The sequence below is a fragment of the Erigeron canadensis genome, chromosome 2 (assembly GCF_010389155.1).
Source record: "Erigeron canadensis isolate Cc75 chromosome 2, C_canadensis_v1, whole genome shotgun sequence".
Taxonomy (NCBI): Eukaryota; Viridiplantae; Streptophyta; class Magnoliopsida; order Asterales; family Asteraceae; genus Erigeron; species Erigeron canadensis.
Window position 1 is genome coordinate 20,943,286 of NC_057762.1, and position 19,306 is coordinate 20,962,591.

General features: G+C 34.5%; 1 protein-coding gene across 2 annotated transcripts; it reads left to right on the top strand.

Annotated features, from left to right (window-relative positions):
• Nucleotides 1-1,047: 1,047 nt before the first annotated feature.
• Nucleotides 1,048-6,854, top strand: LOC122588754 (uncharacterized tRNA/rRNA methyltransferase YsgA). Of its 2 annotated transcripts, none has more exons than XM_043760942.1 (4): nucleotides 1,048-1,332; nucleotides 5,301-5,595; nucleotides 5,945-5,995; nucleotides 6,412-6,854. In XM_043760942.1, the coding sequence occupies exons 1-4, from the start codon at nucleotides 1,079-1,081 to the stop codon at nucleotides 6,811-6,813; spliced, it is 1,002 nt and encodes a 333-aa protein (XP_043616877.1). In that variant the 5' UTR covers nucleotides 1,048-1,078; the 3' UTR covers nucleotides 6,814-6,854. The 2 variants fall into 2 exon arrangements, with proteins under 2 accessions (XP_043616877.1, XP_043616878.1); XM_043760943.1 differs by having other exon boundaries at nucleotides 1,265-1,332; nucleotides 5,253-5,595.
• Nucleotides 6,855-19,306: the final 12,452 nt, after the last annotated feature.

The window sequence follows — 19,306 nt, forward strand, 5'->3', positions numbered from 1 at the left end:
ACAAATAAAATAAAACAAGGTTCGACACATGCTTAAAAAATAAACGACAACTATGTACTAGATTGAAAACATAAAGATCACTCATTAAACTCTCATCCATACTACGCCGCAATCGAACGTTTTTTGGCCAAGCATCCACACTAACGTTTTTTGATCAGTGATGTGTGCGTGTGGGGTGTTGAAAAACTTGAAATTACTCCTCATGCTCTTGTTACTTTGATGCTCGATTGTGAAACTAGAAAATGTGTGTGATGTATGAAAATGTATATAGTTTTTTTTGTTGTGAGTTGTTTGAGAATTAGTAGTCTATTTATAGTCATGCCCTCGGATTGACTGTGTTGGTGACGTGATCGATCTCTACCAGACGATGAAGAGGCAATGCCGCTAAGTTCAATCACCACTGCTGTTCAAGAAAAAAAATAGTAGGATTTTTTTTCCATTTAAACAAGGCAACGACTTGTCTCAAGTGGCCCTCCCTCTCATTCACACGCTACAACAACTAGATTCCTCCCAACCCTCCACGGGTTAACAACCAACCCAACCCAACCCACCCTAAGCTAGTTAGGATGACAACGGTGTTCCCCAATGGGGTGAGCGAGTGAGTCAGTCAGCCACCTAACCAGCTACCACTTCCCTCCCCTTACAATCTAACGAAAGTAGTAATATTCTTTTATATAAATAAAACAAAATTGTTTCTAAATTTTTTTTCCTATGTGACATTTGAATATTTTTTCCTAGACTATTTGTTAGAAATAATGATGTCATAATAGTTTTTTTTTCTTTCCAAAAACTATTTCTTATATTAGGCCATATGTCATCTCCTTTTATTCATATTACTTTTCTAATGTAAGTTTTTTTTTTAAATTTATATAAAAGTAACCTAACTCTTTAATGTATCGACTATAAATTACATATATATTCTTATATTTTTTTGGTTTTAAAATTTTAATTTAAAACCCATAGTGATTAGCTAGTTTGAAAAAGAAAAAAACAAAAAAGTAAAAAACATACGTGTAATTCGCATCTCACCAAACTGATTAAAAGGAAAACGAAAAATGAACGAAAATCCAATTGCAAAATGTGGATTTCAATTTCAACATCTTCCCCTTTGTCGCTCTTCATCCCAAATTCACATACCTCCGAATCACTAATCCTACCAACTGCTCGCTGCGATTATACCCCTGAGACATCATCAATATTACCAGCAGCCAATGTGAAATCCATAACAAGCACCTCAAACCCATTTATAAAACACTGTGTAAAACTTCGCAACAGCTCTTCTTATCGTCATTCCCATGGCTCTGTTCTTCTTGTCGGCAATACTCTACTTAGGTACTCCTTTCTATCCCCATAAATCCCTTTTCTTGTTTTATTTTTTTATTTTTTGCTGATTTATGTTTGTAAAGCTATAAGTTCTTTATATTTTTCTGCACATTGAACCCTTATAGAAGAGATTTGGGTATTTAACTAGAAAAGTTCCTTAAACTAGTGGATGCCGTTTTGGCCGGTGTTGCTAGAATGCGAGATGTATTGGTACCAAAGAGGAAAATATCTCCTAGTTGGGCATGGGCTAGTTCATACCATTTTGATGATATAAAGTTATATTCTTTATATTGCGTAATATAGTTGAGTGTCTAAAACTTAATAGTTTGTACAACTATTAACCTTGGAGAATTAGGTTTTGCGTAAATGAATAGGATAGGGGCGTTGTATTTCTCTTTTCTAGGTGCACTTTGTGTAGGTTGCTAAAGAGACTTAGCGTACCATGGGGATACTTTTCATGGCTTTCACGATCCAATATACTTTATAGGGAAGATGATTAGGATAGATATTCACCTCGTGGGGTAGTTTTCCTAGCATGTGGCTTTGGTGACTTAGGGCCCTATGAGTATAGTGTTGGCAACTATCCAGTTTTAGATACACTAATTACTTTCAACATATGCAGTCTAGCATCCCTAATACTATATAGGCATAGGGGGTAGGAGTGGATGGTGGGTTGCACAAATTTATGTTTGAAACTGGCAGTAACACCACCGCCGGTTGTGATTTTATGGTTCAAATTTATGGTGGGAGGGTTGGGAAGCCGGTGTGCATAAAATCAAGAAAGGGTGGAGAACAATGATTAGAGAAGAGAGAGAGAATGTGTGGGGATAAGAAGGAGAATGTTTTTTGTTGGATAAAGTTGAGAAGGTTGAAAATATACGGAGTACCAGTAAAAATGGTTGGAAGGGTTGTTTGAGAGGATTTAAAGGTTGGAATACTGTTATTGGAGGATTTTGGGAGGGTTGATAAAATCAACCAAACCACTCCTAGTGCCCTTACCTAACCTTATGTTTAATACGTTCATGTACGTGTGTATGCGTGTATGCTTTGTGATACTTGTATCTTTTATATGTTTGGTCAATGACATGCTTGTAATTATATGCTTTACATGCTTTGTTTATGACTTCATACGTTTGTAGGCTTTTACTTGTGTAGGATGTTATATATGTGAGAAGTGTTTGGTTGCTTTGTATATGCCCATGTGTCTTAGTGGTGTATGCTTTCCATACTTGGTATATGCTCATATTTGTTTATATGTTTATTTTTAATTTTTTTTTTTTTTTGTCATATACTTCAGATATGCATGGGACACATATCATACACGTTCATTATTCGCACCCGCTTATGCCTCGAATTAGTGCAGTTGTTGTGGTATTCAACTTTTTGTGTGATTTAGCTAAAATAAACTACTTGATTTGTGTTGGGAGAAAAATAAAGCCAATACGTGACATTCATTACGTATCTTGGATATAGTTTATTTAGGGCTTTTGTAAGAGAATATCACTCGGACCATCCTATTTACTTAGTGTGTGAACCATTTTAACCTGGTCAAACAGGACTGACCAAAATAGTTCTTCGACCCATGACTTTAAGGTCATGGGTGGTATTTTTTTACGGTTGATCCCCAACTTAACATTGTGGGGTTAAAAGGACTATTTTGTTACCCTTGGTTCGACGACATGGTGTTGGTTCATGCACATACTAGATAAGATGGTTGACGCCGTACCCCTCCGAGGGGTCATACGAAGGACCTACTAGGAAAAAACTCTTCACGAAGAACATCTATTCACGAAGAATAGGTAAAGCCATTAAAACATGGCTAACGGTCCGATAAGGATTAATACGAATCCTCAAAAGGATAAACACAGTTAGTTATTTAATCCGGAAATCACTAAGATAACTCTTAGAAGGTAAGCATAAACCAAATATCAACATAACGAATGGATAAGTATTATAGAGAAGAAGTAGGGATAAATCCCAAAGACTCTTCATAGAACCCTTCTCCACAAAGGAGAGGGAGATTCTTATAAATACATGACAAGCCATTCGTATAAGGTCGTCCACAAATCATTGGCAAAATTCCAATATACCGATCAATCGATCACTCATCATCCGAAACCAGATCAAAATTCGATCACCATTAAAGAACATCATCTTCCGACTGGCGTAAACCTACCTACGGGGAATCACCAACAAACCCAAGAAAACCTTAGGTTTTCTCTTCGAATCACTCTCAACCTAAACACTCTTGGCACGGTTTAGCGCACAATCAATGGTAATCGAGATTTCTCATTTCGAAAGACCCTTTGTATGTTGTACGCATCAATGGCAAGGGTGCCATGTGATGTTTACTTTTTTTCACCCAATTAACTAGATTGTGTTGATTTTGAACATGTTTCATTTCTAATAGGTGTGGCCAACAGGTTAAAAGCCATCCAAAATGATTTTATATGTATAAAACTTTGTATGGCTTGCTCAAAGTATCATAAAACGTCACTTCACAAAACTATTACTATAAATAGTCCCTGGTAGCATTGTTTTTGCAAGAATGGTTCATTACCCTAGTGAGATGACCCAAATACCTTAATCCATTATTTGTTTTCAAGTTTTATATTCTTATTTAGTTTAAAGTATTCGTTAGTTTCATATAAATAAAAATTAATTATATAAATTTATCCCTCCTTGCTCTTATCTTTTCCAATTGAACAAACACAACCGCCATCATCTCCAGGTTTATCTTCATGGAACAGTTGTACTAATGGAATACCTTCACAATTTGTGTAAATTATACTTGTTGCATCTTGGATGGATTGTTCAACGGTATTAGAAGTTATTCACTTTCACATCGTGAGCCATCCTAGTTGACCAACTTAAATGGTTTCATCTTCAGATACAAAAGTTTGCATTAACAATTTGCTTTTGAATTGGGTTCTTGATCTGTTTGAGTTTGAATGTGAGTGTTAAGTTCGGTAAACTTATATCAAGTATTTGTTTGAATGTGGGAGGTGATGCCACACTTTGACACTTGAGTTGCCCGGAGTCATCCTTGTGGCGTGGACCATGGCTGGTGCTAAGATGGCACCCGGGGTCAATAGTGTCCATGCCAATCCACTCTATTGTCAAGACTTTGGTCTTAAAGAACATGTGCGTCAAATATATGTATGTGGCATGTTTTTGGATAGGGAGGTGATTGTGAAGGACAACTTAACCAATTACGAGTACTAGTACCATACTGCACAAAATTGAGTGAACTATGAAGCGTGCAATTGTTGTGTATAACTAAAATTTGATGTCTACATATTATCTACCATATGGATATGTGTGATTGTGTGCATTTGTATAGTGTGGTTTTTGTATACATGTGCGCCATTCTAAAATTCCTAACTCCCTTGTTTTAGATTACAGCACTTGTAAAAGGAAATATGTTTCAATAATGTTTTATCTATGGGAGCAAATTTTTTTACCTCTTCTAATTTAACTAGTTTTCACATCATAAAACAACTCCTCGACTAGTTTCATAAAACAAATGAACCCCCAATATTATTATTGAAGACTTGAAATCATAGTATATTATCCTTACCGTGTGATAAGTAATCTATCATTAAATGGGTATTGAAGACTTTACCAAGTGACGAAATTATATAATGAACAGGTCTGCTATAACTGCCAGGGACCCATTCAATTTACGTTAAGGAACGACTTGATTCTGTATCCTGAATTTAAACTTAAGGGTATTTATGCTGACGTCAAAGATAGGAAGTAAGATAGAGAAACGGTCACTTGTCATTTCACTTTTGACGTGTTACTCGACATGCCATGTTACTGTCTCTGCTATGCATTTTGGAAATTGCCAATTTCCATTGATAATTGTAGTGATTGGATATATAACAGAATTCATATTTCTTCTTGATTCATATTTGATTTTGCAGGATTAATTCCAAATATGTTGTTTAACCTACACATGTTTATAACATTAGGGAAATGTACAACTTTCAAAAGTCGATGCAAGAGAAGTCAAGTACAATAGATTGTTTACTTTTGCATGAGCAAGCTGCTGTCCCCGAAGAGATAGTGGATAGTGGTATTAACATTGTTCGTGTTAATTCTGTGGTAATGAAGAAACTTTCTGGAGTGCAATCTACGGAATCCATTGATGCAATATCTCTTGTTAAAATCCCCTCAACTTTTCACAATATAAATGAAGACTACCATGAAGATTTTTCAAAATGGTTCCGATCTGCATATCGAATTCTGGTTCTTGACGGAATCCAGGTTTTTATATCCACATGTTAATAGCATTTATGATTTATGTGCTGTACTGAACTGAACTTTTTTATGCTTCTGATGTTTTTTTCATTCTTTTACTGCAATCGTATGTAAAAAAAGCGTAGTTTCCTTATCTATTTTAGGATTGTGCTTTAAAAATCAATGTTTAAGGGCATATATTACATTGTTATAGTCATATAATGAACACTCAACTTAGGTCTTAGACGACGATTTTGAAATATTTTTGCTAAATAATAAGGTGACTGCAAGTAAGTTTGTTGTACGTCCAGTTTGCCTATCATATGAACTGAGCTATTTGTGGCCATTGTTTGACATAGTATTCTCTTGATTGCAGGACCCTGGTAACCTAGGCACCTTATTAAGATCAGCAGTGGCCTTCGGATGGGTAAATAACTAGATTTCAACATTTCAATATACTAACCTTATTTACACTAATTAAAATAAGATGTTTGGATGTGGTTTTTAAACTTGATTGTTATATTAAATATTTCATAATTAGAAAATTAGCCGTAGTAAAGAGGTGCTGTCAAAAATGGTGTTTGGATGTGCTTATCGTGTTTGAAGTTAATCATTGAATTTTTGGTACTGATTATGTAAGAAACTAATAGCTAAAATCATTAAATAGGTTATTTTTGTGAAAAAAAATGCACTGTTGCAGGCTGTTTGAAAAGTAACTTAAAGTGTAATGGAACAATCAATGATTTAACTTTAAAGTCCTAAAAACCCAATGTTGAGGTCTATAGACTATAATATGTTTAACGAGTCAGCTTTAAGAGTAAATTAACCATTACTTGGTGACAGGATGGTGCATTTCTACTTCCTGGATGTTGTGATCCGTTCAACGAGAAAGCCCTTAGAGCTAGCCGTGGCGCTTCCTTTCAGCTCCCAATCGTTTCTGGCAGATGGTCTGATTTACAATCTCTTGTTGATCGACTTAATTTGAAAATCCTTGCTGGACATCCTGGAACCAATGCTGGATTGAAACCAGTATCTTGTCTCTCTAATGAACTTGCACGTTCTTTAATAGATACGAAAGTCTGTCTAGTATTGGGTAGTGAAGGGAGTGGACTTTCGGGAATAGCACTTAAAGCATCTGAGCTAGTAAGCATTAGAATGGTTGGGGAATTTGAGTCACTAAATGTTTCGGTAGCTGGGGGAATTTTCTTATTTATGCTACAGTCTCAAACAAAGAAGTCATATTGATAGTTTTGTTTATTTGATATAGCAGCTTAGTTTTCTATTTACTTAGATATTTGAATAACGCGATGTGGTCCATGATTTATCGTTGCCTAGCGAATAGCAAAATAGCTAGATACGGTAAGCTGTTGAACCTAAATGTCTAGAGATCCAAGGCTTATGAATTGTGATATGATAGTATTTCAATTACTTGAACTGTCACAAAGTAGGTGTTGCAATTGTCATCATTGGATATTCGTCCGATTGATCGATATTGGTGGATGTGAATGAACTAAATGGATGAAAACAGATAAATATAATGGATAGTCATACGCATAAACTTACTACCCTAATGGTTTGCAAAAAACTTTCTAATAAAGACGTTTGTATCAGATGCAGTAGATATCAATTTAATGGTAGATTGATAGGAAACGCTTGATCTCATATACCGAATTGGTAACCACATAACCTATAGTGTCAACAGTAGATATTCATTTATCTGCCACATTTGATGGATTTGAAAATAGAAAAATAAAAAGTAGTTGAATGGATATCATGAAGGAAGCAGTAGATATCCATTTATCTGCCACATTTGATGGATTTGAAAATAAAACAATAAAAAGTAATTGGATGGATGTTATGAAGGAAGCAGAAAAATGAATATGGATATGGAGTTGAGAGACAAGATCCATATCCGGTATTTGTGATCATTGATTTCAAAAATCCTATTCTTACAATCCTGGAAACTCTACGGATTTCAAAAGTTTGCGTGGATATAATATTGAAGTTCACTAAGTTACCAATTTAATATCCATCACTTCTCTAATTATTTAGAGTAAATTACACATATTGTTTATGTGGTTTGCCTAAGTTTCATCAACCATATTAATGAAATTCGAACATATAATTTACTCGATCTTTATTTTAGGATAACCAAAATGGATGGGCGGTAAGATAGTAACAGTTCGTATCTGTTGGGTTAGTAGCCCAAAATGGATCATGCATGGGCCTCGATTGGCCTATTGTTTGAATAAGGCTCTAATGTCTAAAGTCTAGTATAAGTTTCAATGCTTTTCGACCCATTTTCTAACCATATGCTTACAAGATATGATCTTAGGGGTGTTTGATAGGAGGGAATAATAGAGAATGAAAATGTAATAGATAATAAAAATAGTGACAAAGAGAAAAAGTATTTGGAAAGAGAATTAATTCCGCTGTTTGGTAAACAAATAAAGCAAGTCTTTCACATTCCCATTCTTCCATTTCCATTCCCTTTTTGAGGTTTGCTAAATACAGCCTTTAAGGCTGTGTTTAAGGTGCATAAATTATTTGTACATTTATCATGAAAATCAGGGGGTGGACTTTTAATATAGAAAATATAAGTTGTTTAATGCACATTAAATACAGTATTTAGGGCTTTATTTAGTATTTTCCTTATATCAAACACCCCCTTAATAGTCTACATAATTTTGGTAAGGTGTTTTTATCTAACATATAAATTTTGTGATTTAAAACTTAATTTCCTTTACAATATTCATGTCTTGCAATCATAAGCCGCTAATAACAACTTCTATTAGCTTCACAAATTAACTGATGCCATTATAAGTCGATAAAAATGAGATTTATATAATTTTTACAAAGACTTGTGCAAGTTTATCTATTCCTCCAAATACAAATTTCATGTGGAATCAAAATGATGGACATAAATCTGCCTAGTTAATTATATACGCTAGTATAAATTTATTTGTTTTCAAGCTAGAACATCTCTAGTAGTGTATCAATGAAGGTTTGATAGTAAACACGTATACGCAGTTTTACGAGATTAAAGTTTAGAGCCGGCCATAGGTAAGAGAGAGATCATTTAGTAAGAAACATGATAAATGTGACAATATGCGACAAGATGTGTATATAAAGCTATAGCTAGTGACGTTGTGTACCATTTTTCATGTTTCTATTTTACAAAATGGAGAAGCTAGAACATGTGATTGAGTGATTATGAGGATGATGATAATGATGATAATAGTGATGCAAGTAGCTAATGATAGAACGAAACAAAATGAGAAACCGCCATATCTCAGAAAACGTTGATTGACAGTTCCAAATTCACGATTTGTACAAGTTTAGTTTGCCAAAAATAGATAAAGTGAAGGTTTTATAGTGGCTTTTTGAGAAGTTAATCATGACTTGCTTATATATATAAGAGAATTCACATTCACACTTACAACAAAATTACATCGATTTCACCTTAAAACTTGTTTGAGAATAGTTGTTTTGGTTTTGTCTCAAACACATGCATATTTCTTATCCTTGTAAAAAACCAACGAACTTTTAGAAAGGATGTATTAATTGAACGTGCTTCGTGTCAAGTAGCTTAATTAGTTAATGGAGTATACAGCAAATAATATAAGAGTTTTGTTAATCACAGACTTAGAATTACCGGTTTAAATTATTTAAATGCATTAAAATTTATAATTTGTTATGTGAAAATGTTAATACGACATGACAAGATGTTAAACTTGCCAAATATTAGGGTTGATTATTACAATATATATGATCTATGACAAGAATTGAAGTTAAGCTTAACATGTTTCGTCTTGTTTATAGATTGATATGTTAAAACATGATTAGTTATCGTATTGTGTTCGTGTTCTGAAAAATGACATTATAAAACACGTTAATTAACTTTTTTTTAATAGCCAGTCGGTATTCGACATCAGGTGTGAAGCCCTGTACGTACTCTAAATTACGAGATGTAGATCATAAACCGTTACAGGTGATTCAAAAGAAAAACCCCCAAAACATGTCACTCTAAAAAACCGAACCCATGACCTGAAATAAAATCAGAGATAACTCTAGCCAGTTCATCTTGCATTCATTGTCATAAAACACGTTAACTACCATCGGAAGAATTGAAAAACAAAATCACAATCAAGGCGCCCAAGATTTTAAAAAAGCAAGAATATAATCTAAAGTATAACAATGACCTTAGATTTACTTGAAAACTTATTCAAAGTTCAAACCTTCACAAATCTTTTTAAATTATATAGCTAACTTGTATAGGTTCAATAGTACAAAAAGTATAGGGAGGATTTGTAAGGTCAAAATATCAGAGGATTAATTTTTTATTAAAATTTGGGTTGACTAGATATTACGGAGTATTACTTATAAGGAAAATTTCAATGGATGAAGTGTTCGAGCATCACTTTAGATCAAGGTGATTACCAAAGACATTATCCTGATCAATGTTCGAGAATGTAGGAAGAAGAAGAATGAAACTAGTTATTGTACCCGCGAGTTGTCGCGGAATACTTTTTTTATACAATTAAGTTTTAGACTCAAATTTATGTCAAATATTCGAACACAAACTTTAAAAAAGACAACTAAATATATATAACAACAACAATAAGAAAAAGTTATTATATATTAATGTTTTAAATGTTACATGAACGTAATACTTCGATAATAAAAATTATTATATATTAAAAACGTTATGTATATATAAAAAGACGGAATAAAATAATCAAAAACTAAATTTTTAAATATAAAACTGTAACTGTGTAAAAATAGTTTGATGAAAACATGAGATCTTAGATTAATTGAATGAATGATAGGTAAACAAAACAAAATTTATTAGTTAAAAATTAAATATAGTAAATTAATAAACTATATCCTACAAGTATTAAAACTAGTAAAGATATACAGTAATACATGATTAGAGGAGACACGTAATACGTTAGATAGATAGAAAGTCATGAAATTCTTGCATGTTGTAAAAATTGACAGTTCAAACAGCGCATACACATCATACATATACATGATCTAAACGGTGTCGTCTGCAGAGCCAACCCAAGCATCACGTTAATCATGCACCAGCCCCACACCCACCCACAAAACAAGTGCGATTAAATTGAGAGAAACTCATTAGAAACCCTTTTTAGAGGGAACGAGACATATTTCATTATTACCCGCCAATTGCAATTTCATTCCTAATATTTATACAAATTGTGAAGAAAAAATATATAACATTAGCCTATTCCTTTAATCATAAATTTATATAAAGTACCTTAATTTATTTAAGGGTTAAGTATTTTAGGTTGTATGTAACTTGAACATTAATCTATTGTGTGGAAAAAAAAAAACTTTCATCTGGTTCATTAGATGTAATTAACCTGCAAAATTGAACATATTGTGTAAGAAATCGGCTGGATACTGATTTGGCACCATGTGACGTCTGAGATATGGCACAATAATTAGTGATTCCCACCAAGGGCGCAGCTTCTATAGGGCAGAGAGGGGCGCCCGAACCTCAAAATTTTTTTTTTACGATGTAGGGGTATATATTTTTCGTGTAGAAATTTTTTGATATATTTGGTTTCGACCCCCCATTTTAATTGGAAATTTTTTTTAAATACCAAACAATAAATTTGATCCATTACATTTTACATAAGCCCATTCAAAATTACTTAACCCAAACTAAAACTCATAACCTAATTACTAACTAGCCCATTAATTAAAAAAAAAAGGAACGGAACAAAAATCTTAACAAAAAATCTCCCGCTCTCTCATCTCAACTCTTCCCCCTTCTGTCCCCTGCCACCCAGGACCACCTCCACCTGCAGTCCCGCCGCCTGCCGCTGTCCGACCTCCCCTCCGGCAGTGGAGCCGCCGCCGACCAGTCACCAGGTATGTGTGTCTTTTATAGTTTTATTTAGGGTTTTTAATTTTTAATAGAAATTAGGGATTTAGTTTTTAGTAGAAATTAGGGATTTAAGTAGAAATTGTTACTGAGAATTTGAGATAGTGTTTTTGTTAATTGATTACTTGATTTATTAGTTGATTACTTAATTATTATTTGTAATTTTTGTGGTTGTAGGACAAATTTCAAAAGAAAGATTGAAGAAGAAAACCATAACTTCATTTTTTTAAAAGAAAGAATCAAGAAGAACAAGTAGAAGGAATTGATGATGAAGAACAACAAGAAAGTAAACGTCAAAAAGCTTCAATAAGCGAACCGGTTATTGGTCCGGATACTTGCAATGAACAAATTCCACAAGCTAACATCAATGAATTGGATGTTAGGAGCCTAGAAAAAACCAGGTCGGGACATTAAGAAGGGCCAGGGATACACGTTGGGGTTCCTACTCAAAAATAGCGTTGGGGGAAAAAAATTTAGATCCCGACCCCCCACTCAAAAATTTCTAGCTTCACCACTGATTCCCACATTAGCATTTAGCCTGTTACTTACACGATTCGTTCAATTTTACAAGTTAGTTACATATAATGAAACGAAAGAAAGTTTTTCCATACAATAGAAAAATTGTACAAGTTATATACATACCCAAATACTTAACCATTTATTCAAAATTGGCCTATTTGTTTTTTTTTTCATTAAATGACGTTCGGAAGAAATGTTTTGTCTAAATAAATATTGGTTGTTTGTATATGTGTATAGCGAATAATATTGTTCTATGTTATACTAGATTAAACTCGGAAGTTGTCCAGACCTGACCAATAATGTAAATAAAAAATATATTAACAGTTACAATATTATTCATAGCTTTTACATTAAAAAAGCTATTAGATTACGTACGATTGATGCAAATAATAATATTATGATTTTATAAATATATGATATGATATAGGTCAAATATGTTAAAGTATAATTAATTAAATGTAACATTAAGTTATAAAAATTTATGTGAAAATAATAATAGTAATAGTAATAGTAATAAAAAGAAGAAGAACTAAAATAGAAATAATGAAATAATAATAATTATAAAAAATAATATAAATACATAAAGAAAAAAAAATTAGAAGAGAAAATAACAACTAAGCAAAATATGATATGGCAACTATATTATTTGAGTATTTATTTTTATTAATTTATTAATGATTAAGATTAATATTAGATGAGTTGAAATATATTAATTATTAGAAAAAATAAATAATAAAAACATAAAAATTTGACACATAATGATGATTTGTGATAATTAGAAGACAACCACGCACATAAGCTCTAGCATTTCCTTTAATTTCTTAATTATATAGATAGTTGTGTTGGATAAAAAATTATATTAAAAGGTTACGATTGAATTGATAAAAAAAAAAATATACTATTTTAACCTTTTCATGCAGGATAAGTATATGTGAATGTAATCAACTATGAACGAATATTTACATTGTGAAAAACTAAAATTATGTTCATTATTGTACTTTTAAATCATATGCATTGTATGTAGTCGGGTATCAGGGCCATCTTCGAAGATTTATAGGTCTTGGCTGAGCAAAAAAAATAGGGCTCATCGGCTATGCGCAAATATATATATATATATATATATAGGGGACCCTTATTTTGAGAACCCATTATTTTGTAAGAACCGTGAGAACCCCTAAATTTCATATTGAAACACATGTTTTGTTTTTGTCATTCACATATGAAATGTTGTAAAAACATATGCTGTAGAAGAAATTTTTTTCGAAACATTATATATAGCCGTTTGTCACGTGTGAACAAAAGACGTAAACAAATTCATTCACAAGTTCATAAAAGGCTAATTTGAAGGTTTCTTGAAAATGTTTCTTCTACAACATATATTTTTATATCATTTCACATGTAGATGATCGAACAAAAAAAACATGTGAACAAATGTATAATTTAAGAGTTCTCATGATTCATACAAAAAAATAATTCTCAAAATAAGGAAACACTTTCGCTCTATCTCTCTCTCTCTCTCTCTCTATATATATATATATATATATATATATGTATTTGGGGGATCCTTATTTTGAGAAACCATTTTTTTGTAAGAACCCTGAGAACTCCTAAATTTTATATTGGATCACATTTATTTTTTTCATTCACATGTGAAACGTTATAAAAATATATGTTGCAAAAGAAAAAAAAATTTCAAACCTTATATATAGTCGTTTGTCACATTTGAAAAGGAAATATGAACAAATTCATTCACAAGTTCATAAAAGGCTACTTTGAAGGCTTCTTCAAAAAGTTTCTTCTACAACATACATTTTTATATCATTTCACATGTGAATAATAAAAAAAAAAACATGTGAACAAATATATAATTTAAGAGTTCTCATGGTTCTTATAAAAAAAATGGTTATCAAAATAAGGAAACTATATATATATATGTTGAGTCTTGGATTCGCTGATTAGACTTACTCGCTGACATGTATAGTCAACAAGTCTTCAGCGAGTCTAGTGACTCTCTTCAGCGGGATGTATGCTGACCAAATGTTCGTCATGGCGGGAAGTATTCAAACCATATGAAGACAAGAGTCACATGGTGGTTCTTCCAACTGTAACATGCTTTACTTGGTAAAGGTACAGTTTGGGACCAAAACTTGGGTTTTCTCTCTCATACCCATTTTGGTAAAGAAGACAAAGGCTCTTGCTTGAAAGTACAAGGAGCTAATGGAATGTCGACAACCACCATCTATCACAATCAAAGGAAGGCTGTGTTGCCCTAATTCTTCCTCTATATAAAGCAACACAGCCGCATTGTATCAAGTGTGTTTGTCACCTTGAAAGTGTGTGTCACTTGTAATTGTTCAAGTTTTTAGTGTGTCTAAACTTAGCAATTACCTCTGTTCTTTTGTATTCTTGTAAGACAAGTGTGTAAGATCAACCATGTATTCATCGTTTAATCAATGCTACATATGATTATCCTTGCATTGATTTATTACAATTGAACTGGTTATTGTTCTTGTTATTTATCTTCTTATTTACTTTCTTGTTTAATTTAGATATAACATAAGTTGTGCATTCGTGGACCATCAAGTGGTATCAGAGCTACCGTTCCTAAATCATTGGAACAAGATCTGTTTGCCTCCTTGTGTTTACATCAAAAATTTCTGTTCTTTAATCTTTCTTGAAACCCTTTTTTTTCTAAAACAAGAACATGTCTTCTGTTCTCAGCCTAGTGAACACACGTGACTTTGGCTACGTGTCGAAACCTCCTAAATTCGAGCCCAAGGATTTTGGGTCTTGGAAGGAGAGGATGCTTCTTCACATCTCTAGTGTGGAACCCTATGTAATGACCATATTAATTGAGGGTCCATACGTACCGATGTATGTCCAAAGGACTCCAGGAGCTACACTTGAAGCTCCTGAGATAGTCACTGACCTAGTTAAACCAGAGGTTCAATGGACAGATGAAAAAAGAAAGCTGGTAAATCTTGATGCTAGGTTGAAAAACATGATTATCGTCACTCTTCCCACTGAGATCATGAAGCTAGTCATCAAGTATCCCTCTTCAAAGGAAGTATGGGATAGACTGGTCAGCACCTATGAAGGATCTTCCGACCTCATCAAAATCAAGAAAATTGATTTGAAACGAGCTTATGAAAACTTCTTCTCTCTTCCTGATGAAAGTCTTGAGAGCACCTATACTCGCTTTAAAAGGTTGCTCAATGATATGACAAATTTTGGCATTACTCATGATAATTTTGAATTATGTCATAAATTCATCGACTCTCTTCCTCTTAAGTGGTAAAACTTAAGACAAACTCTTCGTACAACGAAGAAAATCCAAGATTTTGATCTTGAAGAACTTTTTGGCACTCTTCAATTTGAAGAGAGAGCATTGGCTCAAAACATTCGAGCCTCTGCTGATGCCAAAAGACATGTTGGCCCCTCTTCTTCTTCCTCTGTCAGCATCTCCTCCCATCCTATTTCTGACCCTATAGCTCTTGTTTCTACTGAGCCCATCGATCTCTATGATGGTACCAGTATTTCAAATCTTCCAGCACCTATTCAGACTCTCATTGATGAGCTGGATGATGAAGAGAAACAAGATTTGTTTAATGACTTTATGGGCTTTGCCCTTGTTGCTGGTAGAAAATACTCCAGAAGGTGGAACAATCGCAAAACGGTTGCTCACCTCAAACCTCCTATTGATAAATCACAGGAAGAGTGTTGGATGTGTGGCAGAAAAGGCCACTACCAGAAGGAGTGCAGAGTCTCTATTCCCACTCCTGCTGCTCCTAAACCTAACCCTTCTAAATCTGCTGATGAATACAGGAACAAATACTATCAGCTGAAGGCAAAGGTGGCTGAAACAGAGGATGCCAAAGTTCCAGCAAAAGGACTTGTTGCTGAAGAACATGATTGGGCTGACTCAGATGATTCTGATGATGACGATTATGTTGATGCCATGTGCCTTATGGCACTTGCTGACAGTGATGCTCTGACAAAGGATCAAGTCTCTTCGAGTCAGTGGGTAAACGTCACTGTTAAAAAGGTACACTCTCTTCTTTCTTCCTCTTCTGATCATGACAAGACCAAAATTATTAAGTCTTTGTCTTGTGATCTTCAGTTCGTAGAAAGTCTACGTGCTGAACTTCAATCTAAACTTAACTCTGCTAGAGTAGAGTTAAGTGAAAAAATATGAAAAACTTATGAAATTGAAAAATGTTCATATTTAACTTCAATCTCATGAGTTAATGACTCAGAAACTCCAACTTGAGAATGAAACTCTCAAGACTAAAGTTTCTAATCTGAAGAAGATTGTGACCTCCTGGTCAAAGGCTTCCAAATTTCATCATCAATGCTTGAGTGAGCAAGTCCCTGCTCAAGTACATGCAGTGATTGGTGGCAATTTTGATGTTGCTGCCTCAATTGTTGACTCATTTAATGATGATGTAAAGCCTGAAATCTCTATTCCTCCACCTTCTTCATCTACCATCTCTCCTGAAGAGATGAAAAAGTGGTATTTTGTCAAGGGACAAAATGACTACCATGCTGAGATGGATTTTAAGGCTACATTTTCCACCAGTGTGCCCTCTTCCTCTAATGTTAAAAGTACCAGTTCCTCAGCCAGTACTTTTGACATGTTCTCTCATCTTCCCATTGTTGGCATGATGCCACATGAAGGGAGAATTCAACATTCTCCACCCAGAACCTTTAAAGGGGATATTTCAAGTAATGGATATGTACCCATTGCTCCTCACCGACTATCTGTAAAAGGTGCTGAGCCCTTTAAAAGAAGCACTATTGCTGCTCTATATGACTATGGTACTCCTCAGCGAGTTAATCAGGTCGTTCAGCAACACTCTAGTGCTCAATCTTCCTCTCAGCTGGAACCTACCCATGCTAATCCCATGTCTGAACATGATCGTCTAATGAACAGACGGGTTAGGTTCGCTGATGCAAGACATCAGCAAGTACTTCCCACAAAGGCTGTACCTGCTGATACTCAAACTCACATATGGCATCTCAATCTATGCATTTAAAATCAAATCTAAGGCATAACACTCCAAAAAGGGGAAAACTGCCTTCACAAAATAGGTCTACCACTCCTCAGCGAGGACACTTGCCACATCAGCAAGTAAGGCCTATAACTCCTCAGCGGGGACATTTGCCACATCAGCAAATGAGACCTACTACTCCACAAAGAGGACAAGTGCCTTCTCAGCACAATCATTCCTCAGTGTCGAACATGGAGTACTTACCTCATAGGCAAATGAGGTCAGTGACTCCAAATCGTCAAATCAGATCCATAACTCCAAACCAAGTGAATCAATCTCAGCAAGGTTCCTCTTCTTCCTATCGTGCTGAAAAGCAAGCATGGACCATGATTAGAGGACATCAAAATCCTCAAAATCATCGGTGAGTCCATCCTTGGTCCTGTTCCTCAATTGGCCCCTCCTAAACTTAGACAAAGGAATAAATCCAAGTTTAAGCAAAAGAGCAAGGCTTCATCTTCCTCTTCTCCTCAAATAAATGAGCTTACTCAGCGAGTGAATGATCTTTCTTCTCAGCTGAGGGACTTTCTCATTCAGAATCAACAAGGCAACCCCTCTGACAAAAAATGCTATCTCTGTAACAGCAGAGGACATGTTGCCTTTGAATGCGTTTCAGTCAGCTCAAGAGATGCTCCAGCGGTTGTAGTTCAACCAAACATCTCTGCATCTGCTGAAACATCTTCTTCCTTTACAAGGATCAGTGAGAACCTCTCTACTAATCCAGTAATCAGTGACACTTCTTCTGTCACAAATGCAAGCATTGCTGAATACATTGCAACTCAGCGCATTGAATTTCCCCATTCTCAGAGGATTATTTCAAATGCTTGGGGGCAACCTTCAATGCTGGTTGATTATAGTGCTCCTGATGTAGTAAGCAGCTATGCATATCTTCATAGTAATGAAACCAACATAATGCCCTCCAATGAAGATAACTCCTTTAGTCTTGTCTCTGTGGGAAATCACACTACTCTTGAGGATGCTCTCTCTGAAGAGCCAATATCCTCCTCTGAAGTACCTTTAGTTAATCCTGCTGACATGGCAATAGATGAACAAAGTGAACCCTAAATCCTTTCTTTATATCCATGTAGGGCTCGCTGGGAAAAGGAGTGTGGTATTTGGACATCGGTTGTTCAAAACACATGACTGGCTCTAAGTCCTTGCTGGATAACTATACAGAGGCACCTGGTCCTACAGTGGTGTTTGGTGATAACTCCACTGGACAGACTGAAGGGTATGGTCTTCTTTCTAATAGCCTCATAAAATTCTCTAAAGTTGCTTATGTAAATGGATTAAAGCATAATCTCATCAGCATAAGTCAACTATGTGATGCTGACTACAAAGTAATCCTTGATAAACATCAAGGCACTGTAGTAAACATCAACAAGGAAGTCGTCTTGGTAGCACCAAGAAAACGAGATGTATATCTTGTAGACTTCACTCCTATCAAAACTGATAGTGAGACTTGTTTCTTTGCTAAGTCAGCATCCGAGTTAAATTGGTTATGGCACAAGGGTATGTCGCATGTGAACTTTAAAACCATAAACTCACTAGCCAAAAAGAACCTTTTTCGTAGCCTTCCTCCTCTTTCTTTTGAAAAAGATAGACTCTGTGGTGCTTGTGAAAAAGGCAAATGCCATAGAGCTACATTCAAAACAAAACAAGCAAATTCTGTTAAAGGTTGCTTTCATCTTCTTCACATGGACCTTTTTGGTCCAGTGAATGTCCAAAGTCTAAAGGGTAGTAGATACACTTTAGTAATTGTGGATGAATATTCACGATACACTTGGACAATTTTTCTTAATTCTAAGAGTGATGCTGCTGATGAAATTATCAAATTCATTAAGAAAATGGAAAATCTCAACAGCATAAGAGTTAAAGAACTCAGAAGTGATCATGGCACTGAGTGTAGAAATCACACTCTTGAATCTTTTTGTGCTGATCAAGGGATCTCACAAAACTTCACTGTATATCAAATGGATGTCAAGAGTGATTTCCTAAATGGAAAACTCGAAGAAGAAGTTTATGTGGAGCAGCCACCTGGTTTTGAAGACCTAACCAAGCCAAACCATGTTTATCGTCTTTATAAGGCATTATATGGTCTTAAACAAGCTCCCAGAGCTTGGTATGACACTCTCTCTGAATTTCTTCTTTCTCATGAGTTTCAGCGAGGATCTATAGACAGAACCCTCTTTATTTATAAAAAGGGTGCTCATGTCCTATATGTACAAATATATGTCGATGACATCATATTTGGATC

Bases quoted from the DNA above. Each gene is read 5' to 3' on its own strand.
- LOC122588754 (XM_043760942.1), top strand. From the start codon at position 1,079: ATGTGGATTTCAATTTCAACATCTTCCCCTTTGTCGCTCTTCATCCCA. The intron at 5,596-5,944 runs GTTTTTATATCC...TCTTGATTGCAG, and splicing joins TGGTTCTTGACGGAATCCAG to GACCCTGGTAACCTAGGCAC. The intron at 5,996-6,411 runs GTAAATAACTAG...ACTTGGTGACAG, and splicing joins CAGCAGTGGCCTTCGGATGG to GATGGTGCATTTCTACTTCC.